Below are 7,771 nucleotides of genomic sequence, written 5' to 3'. Positions count from 1 at the left end.
ATGATCGCACTGACCTTTAGATTAATATTTATAGGAGTGAATTTCAGATGACATGGCCATTTGCTTTGATTGTCATCCAAGCTTTGGTTATGTTATACTTCTCGTGGGATTCGATTTATATCAATGATGTGTATCTACTATATAAAACATGACGGTGCAACAGCATTGCTGACAATTATTATTTGGTATCATAGGAATTGAGGAAATTAAAGGAGAAGTACGAAATGGTTACTGTTGAACTAGAAAAAACTAAAGCTGATAATGTCCAACTTTATGGGAAGATTCGATACGTCCAGGACTACAGCCACGACAAGATTGTTTCCAGAGGACCAAAGAAGGTTTATCATAAATCTTTATGATATACTCCCTCCGTTCCAAATTATAAGTCATTCCAACTTTCTTGGAGACTCAAACCATTTTATGTTTGACCAAAATTATAGAGAGGATCATAAAGGTTTATGGCACCGAATAGATATACTATGAAAATATATTTAATGAAGAAACTAATGGTACTTATTTTGTATCATGAATATTAGTACTTTATTGTATAAATTTGGTCAAACTTGAGATGCTTTGATTCTCCAAGAAAGTTGGAATGACTTATAATTTGGAATGGAGGGAGTAAATTTGTCTTAGTTGTGTTTTCTATCATTTGACTTTTGATGTATTGTTTCAGTATGCTGAAGATATTGAAAGTGGTTCTTCAGATGTTGAAGCAAAGTACAAGAAAATGTACGAGGATGACATAAATCCTTTTGCTGCTTTTTCGAAGAAGGTACAGATGTGTTTTAACGTATCATTAGCAATACTTGTATGTATATTATTGCACATAGTTTGTTTACACTTTCCTTTTTCGTGCACAGGAAAAGGATCAGCGATACAAGGAGCTTGGTTTAAGAGATAAAATCACTCTCAGTAGTGGCCGGTTTCTCCTTGGTAACAAGTACGATACTCTCTTCTTCCCTTTGTGTAAAACACAATCTCTCTCCTTTTGTTTTTGTTTTAATTCTGTATGCTGATGTTTGATAATAACCAGTAGGTGATTGTGAAGACGGTTGAGATGTCTCTATTTGACCATTTTCAATTTGCCAGAACATTTGAAAGAAATAGTAACGACCCCAATGACTTAGGCAGAGGTGCATTACTTGTGATACAAAAGTAGTTATTTTGGCTGTAGCTTCTTGAGAGTATGCTCTAGTCATAGCAGGTGTGCTTAAATTTCATATGTTGGGTCAATATACTAGCTGTCACCTTTTATTAATTTTAGCTTCTTAGCGTGCGAAACTGTTGAAAATGACATATCAAACTTTCATGATGCATGAAAGATACGTTTGTGCTGCATGACGCCAGAGTTTCTTTACTCAGTCTTGAAGTGGACTGAAATGAGAGATTAATATTACATATTTTATTTTCTGCTCACAGGTATGCCCGGACATTTATATTCTTCTACAGCATTGGATTGCATCTCCTTGTATTTACGTTGCTGTACAGAATGTCAGCTTTGAGCTATCTCCAGTAAGTATACAGCGTTATAGCTATAGCAACTTAAGCTGAGCCTTTAGAAACAAATTTTGACTAAATTCCCGAGCATGGCTAACATGAACTATTTGCACAGCATGACACCTGGACATGATGAAAGCATTCTGGATGCTGGCAATCAGACGCTATCACACATGCTCTAAATTGAAGTTGCATGCGACAGTATCATAGAAGCTGAGACCTTGTGGGTTTTGATCAATAGAATCTCTTCATAGGATCACGACTGAAATTGCAATTGACTTGTTTTCTCTGTTCCCTTAGGCGTCTGGATATATTTCTGTAGATAAAAGTTTTCCAGTTTTGGGGGCAGGGGGTGGGCAGGGCATTGGACTTTTAAGTCTCTGTATACTGTTGTATTATTCACTACCATTTTCTTGGTAAATGAAAAGCACACACTTGGCCATCAGACCGTGACAGTGTTCTGATAGTTTAGATGTGCGGTCGACAGACAATATCTTACTAGCATATGTACGAGTGATGTAACGCAAGGCAGACATTTGATAACGATTCCCATCAGTACACATTTTATAAAAAAAAAACTCTTCTCAATTAGCGGTATTTTAGATGGTACAATTGAAGTAAAAAAACTATGAAAGCACATACAAAGAAATAAGTACTGTAATATTCTTTTCAATCAGAGGTATTTTAGATGCGTGCAATTAAAGTAAAAACTATGAAAGCGCATATAAAGAAATATAAGTACCGTAAGTTTCTATAAAACATGGAACAGGGACCGAGCAGGATATCCAGTTCAGCTACGTGGTTCCTCACTTATCACTGCCATCCATTTCTGACCCTATGGCGCTCACAAGCGGCAGCAACAGCGACCGAATAATAACCCTGCCAAGCGGCGAAGCGAAGGATTACTCGCACCAGCAGGCCTCCAGAAAGAGACGAGATCGTCGTCGATTCACTGGGGTCAGTTGGCCACGGCCAAGAACAACTGATGGCGGGGGAACAAGGAAGGCACCAAACGGGGAGCCATCAACGACTGGCTGCCGAATGGGGAATAGCCGCAACCCACACCCCACAGGGCGGCGAGAGCCTCTCGCCCAGTACGGTAGTGGGCCCCGGGAGGTACAGGGAGGTGGGGGCCACGCGAGGAGGAAATGGAAAACCACCGGTCGTGGCGTGATCTTTGCGTACGGGCCACATGCGTCCCATGGGATCGATGCGGCCACGTCACCGCGGATCGGAGGTGTTTAGCGCGGGGCGCGCGGCGTCGCCTGGGACCTACCCCGGGTCGCCGTCGGCGTGATCTGGCGTGCCTATCCGTCAAGTGCGCCGCGAGGTTCATAAAAAAAAAGTGCCCCGCGAGGGGAAAATTTGGAGCGGGAGCCTGAAGCCATTAGCCTTGACAGTTGACACGTGGGCCACAAGTCCTTGATGAGATCACATGCGGATAAGGAATATAAGTGGTATACACGGTTATTTCTTCACCCCAGGCGACCACAATGTATTTTGCAAAACAATCAAAATAGATGGATCTACGGCTGGGAGTCCACGATTACAGAAAAAACCACAATGGTAAACGGTAAAGGTGGATCCTACCGGAGGTAAAAAAAAAATAGCTATAGAAAAGGTCACAACAGAAACCTGCTGGCTTGCAACAGTTTACATGGCTTGCCAACTACTCTATTTGCTTAATGCTGCACTATACACCCTATTTGTTTAATGCTGCACTATACACATATGCTATTTTATTATCTTATGGGATGTCCATAGTTCTATAGGTATGGGTAACTTTTACTATTTCTCTTCTATGGACCGCTTGCACAATGGGACAAGAGAGCTGAATGAAATATTATATTGCTTATGAACTGCTTTTTCACCGCATTGTGGTCGCTCAACGGAGACAAACTTGGGTGAATTTGTTCGTGGCCGGACCACCTAAATTGAGGAGGGGTTCTTTTTTTTAAAATAAACTATATAAGGTTTAGTGCATTCTATTTGGGAGTCTCGAGAGGATCCGAAGACCTGCGAGGTTAAAACAAAAGTGAACCACACTTTACAAATATGCTTGTTGCAACTTGCATTCCAAATGTTTCACAGTCACATTTATACATGCGGGGGAACAAAATTCCTTTTGCTAGAGTTGTTCAACCATTCAGAAATAAATGGCCGAGCATATATAAGAATGAGAACAAAGGGAGAGTTATCATACATAATTATTGCATATACAACCATTGTAGGTTTTGCGAGAAATTGTGTGCGCGAGCAAAGATAGTGACCTTGCTTGATGGGGACTACTATGGGTCGACATGCTGTCAATGTCTGCGATAAATTCTTTTTTCAGCTAGGAAGGATTTATCATATTTCTCGCAAGTAGGGAATAGATGTTAGAGATGTATGTAAAATAATACAAACAATAATAACTCTCCTTTTGCCTTTTTGAGAAGAAATATACTATTTTCTTTTGCTTTTTCTCAGGGTTCTGCTACCTTTTGAAAGATCTTATTGTGTTGCCTTCCTTTTACTATTATTGAATAGAACTTTTATAACAAAGCTGCACCTATTGTGAATTTGCTACTTATATCGCAACTGTGATGTCAGAAAACCTTTTTGTTTTTGTGTATGAGTAACATCAACAGACAGCTAGCTGCACCAAATAGCCCAACTTCCAAATACACCTAAAGGTTTGCGTAGAGATCCATAAAGGGCTGGCCTTAAGGGTGTGAGTTGGCGCATGTGAGGTGTCGAGTGTGTCATATTTGTACGATCAGGTACTATAGCTTATACCATGTAGTGCAGATTCTTTAAAAAAACACACTAAGCAAGAATTGGTAACACAAGGATATATCCTAACCAGGATGGCTACTTAATCGAGCTACATGTTACCTTTTTTGGTGGGCAGGAACCTGGGTCCAAAAACATTTGGTACTAACATGCATATATTGACCAAATGTGCATCCATGCATCTAGCTGAAAATTTCACACTGCAAAACAGCTCAAAAAACTGGAATCTTATCATAATTTCCCAAACACAAAGATAGTTACACTGCTTGCTTGCCACTAGACTTGTGGTGGGGCCAACCACCTGATAACTTAAGATTGGTGTTTTTTTTTTGATAAAAAATCGGACCAAAGGGAGAGATGCGTCCCTTTGATTTCATCTTAACGAAGAGTACCGCAGCTTTGAATCATGTCCGGTTATATATATGGATTTCGTCGACTCTCAGAGTTAGTCACTCTATGTGTTGTGCACTGACAAGTTTTTGTATATGATAAAATTTTACAAACATTTAATTAATGCATAATTAAATAAACATGTGAGCTGCATAATGTGACATGGCCATTTTTATATTGAGCAACTAACACTAGCTAGGTGTCTACTTTTATTTGTTCTCAAAGTACACCCTTCGGATTGGTTTCAAAAATCAAACCAAAAAATGGTTATTAAAAATGCTAATTGTGGTTCTAATGTTTTCTCCAAATTTTTGATGTATCATCCTATATTTGGCACAGGATCCGTTCATGGGAGCAAACCACGAAGACAAGTCAGCCTGTGTACTGCACATGATATAGTACACACCAGCTGCTGAGTCATCCAATAATAGCCTATATCACTTATCACATGCACGCTGAACCTGATCGCATGGCCATAGAGGCAAGAGAGAGAAGAGGAGGAGAGTTTGCCGCAGAGGCGTCCACACCGCATGGGCCCCGCCGGAAATCCAACGGCGTGACAGGCAGCCCAATAGCATTCCAGCCCAGCGGATTCCCCGCGCCCCCCAGCCAATCAGCTTCCCGATAAGCATTTTTCCTGGGCCCACCGCACGCGGCCCTCGCTCCTCCTCGCGCCACGCAGCCCAAAAGCGCATTCATGGGCCCCACATACATCCTACGCGATCACGACTATAGGCACCAGCCGTCACTGACCGGTGGGTCCCGGTTCTCGCCGCCAGTTCACAATTTTATAAAGGGAAGGGGGCTTTGGAGCTCGCCCCCACACTGTTCCCGTTTTTGTTAAGCTCTCGCTTAACCTAACCGCCGGAAGTGTTCGACGAAATGACGAACGCCGGGGCGGCGACGGGCGCCGTGCTGGGCGCGCGCACGGCGCGCTCCTGCGACGGCTGCATGCGTCGGCGGGCGCGGTGGCACTGCCCCGCTGACGACGCCTTCCTGTGCCAGGCCTGCGACACCTCCGTCCACTCGGCCAACCCGCTCGCGCGCCGCCACCACCGCGTCCGCCTCCCCTCGGCGTCCTGCTCCTCCCCTCCCCGCGACCCCGACGCGCCCGCGTGGCTCCACGGCCTCAAGCGCCGGCCGCGGACGCCGCGGTCCAAACCAGGGGTGAGCAAGCACGAGACCACGCCCGCCTCGATCGCCGCCGCCGTGTCGGCGGCGGTGCCCGACCTCGAGGCGGAGGAGTCTGCAGGCTCCGGCATCGTGGGCGACAACGACTACCACGGGTTGGAGGAGGACGATGAGGACCTTCTGTACCGCGTCCCGGTGTTCGACCCCATGCTCGCGGAGCTCTACAACCCCGTGGCCGACGAGGGGGAGCAGAAGCCGGCGGCCTGCCTGATCTCGTCTCTCGCGGAGACGTCGCCGGAGTTCGCCTCCGGCTTGGCGGAGGCGGACGGGCTCTCCGGGTACGACGTCCCGGACATGGAGCTCGCTAGCTTCGCCGCGGACATGGAGAGCCTCCTCATGGGAGTCGACGAGGGGTTTGACGATCTGGGATTCTTGGACGAGGAGAAGCCTCAGGTGAACGTGGACTTGGGCAGCATGAACCTCGAGACCATGGCGGTGCCGGCGCCGGAACGAGATGACAAGAAGAGGAAGCGGCCAGAGATGATACTCAAGCTCAACTACGACGGAGTCATCGCCTCGTGGGCCCGTGACGGCGGATCGCCGTGGTTCCACGGCGAGCGTCCTCACCTCGATCCTCACGAGTCATGGTCGGACTTCCCGGTAAGCACTTCGGTTCAACAAGCAAGCATGGGATCTAGTACACGTTTTTCTTCCATTTCCATACACCCTGTCTTGTGATCCAAATAATTGATCGGTTGCACGGATATTGTGCAGGCGGGGAGCAGGGGACTCCTCGGCGGCACCGTGACGGCGGTGACCGGCGGCGAGCGGGAGGCGCGGGTGTCGCGGTACCGGGAGAAGCGGCGGACGCGGCTGTTCGCCAAGAAGATCCGGTACGAGGTGCGCAAGCTCAACGCCGAGAAGCGGCCGCGTATGAAGGGCCGGTTCGTGAAGCGCAGCTCGCTGCCGCCGCTGCCGAGGCCGCCGCCACCGCCTTCGCAGCAGCAGCAGCCGCGGGCGATGATGCCGCACGTGGGCATGGTGCTCGCGCCACCACTGGGCGCGCACGGGCGCTTCCGTTTTTGAGGCCACACGTGCACAAGCGTAGCATGTGCATGATGCATCGGTGCATCTGCACGTATATACACACATGATGATCTACAAGTAAACACTATCACGTAGCATGTTCTTTATACTCTACTTTTAATTGGGGATGACGATGAACGTACCTAGTGTTAGTTTTGAGCAGAATCGCCTGTCCTTCCGTACATGCGAGTTAGGGCTCCCCAAGATGCCTACTTACGATTACGACTGAAATGTTTGTAATCTTGTGCAGAATCTAATGCGCAAAGTAGCTAAGGATCAGTATGTATAGCTAGGTTGGGTGTTTCTCTTCTGTTTGTAAAGAAGGATGTACTAATTACAAGGGTGTAGATTTTGATGCTCGATCTCATCGACCGGAACATTGGAGTACTAGTAGCTACATGTGTAAAGGTCTGGAACTCTGAACTGAAGCTGTATAAGATCCAAGTGATGATATGCTATGTGGTTTGATTAGGGTTCTTAATAACTTATGCATGTTTTCCTTCCTGTTTTGGGTCTTGGGTGGCCATGATCGTGGCAAAATGCTCCGTGAAAAAGTTTGTAGTTTGATCGAAGTCCACATTCTACTGTGCTTCCCGACTTTTTTGTTTTTTGGCCCTTTTTCGGAAAAAATCTCACAAATAGGCTCCTGGCGAAACTAATTCCGAAAATGGACCCTCGGCTTGGCGCCAGGCAGCCTGGCGCCAAGGTATAACGTCTTGGCGCCAGCAGTCCTGGCGCCAAGCCACCTACACCGCGCGACCAACGTGGCACCGGGGCGCTGACGTGGCGCGGAGGCTTGGCGCCAAGATCCGTGGCGCCAAGCCTCGGCGCCACGTCAGCGCCCCGGTGCCACGTTGGTCGCGCGGTGTAGGTGGCTTGGCGCCAGGAC

General features: G+C 46.8%; 2 protein-coding genes across 2 annotated transcripts in view; both read left to right on the top strand.

Annotated features, from left to right (window-relative positions):
- Positions 1-2,004, top strand: part of LOC101773794 (protein CASP) — an 8,634-nt gene extending 6,630 nt beyond the window's left edge. The window contains 5 exon segments of the mRNA XM_004986226.4: positions 195-338; positions 677-775; positions 864-943; positions 1,423-1,515; positions 1,616-2,004. Of these exon segments, the coding sequence (XP_004986283.1) occupies positions 195-338; positions 677-775; positions 864-943; positions 1,423-1,515; positions 1,616-1,682 (483 nt within the window). The 3' untranslated portion in view covers positions 1,683-2,004.
- Positions 2,005-5,475: 3,471 nt separating this feature from the next.
- On the top strand, positions 5,476-7,370 carry LOC101760269 (zinc finger protein CONSTANS-LIKE 16). The gene is made up of 2 exons (XM_004981949.2): positions 5,476-6,456; positions 6,571-7,370. Exons 1-2 carry the CDS (start codon positions 5,548-5,550, stop codon positions 6,880-6,882), a joined length of 1,221 nt encoding a protein of 406 aa, XP_004982006.1. The 5' UTR covers positions 5,476-5,547; the 3' UTR covers positions 6,883-7,370.
- Positions 7,371-7,771: the final 401 nt, after the last annotated feature.

The sequence above is a fragment of the Setaria italica genome, chromosome IX (assembly GCF_000263155.2).
Source record: "Setaria italica strain Yugu1 chromosome IX, Setaria_italica_v2.0, whole genome shotgun sequence".
NCBI classification, from domain to species: domain Eukaryota; kingdom Viridiplantae; phylum Streptophyta; class Magnoliopsida; order Poales; family Poaceae; genus Setaria; species Setaria italica.
This window is presented reverse-complemented; position numbering and strand designations above follow the sequence as displayed.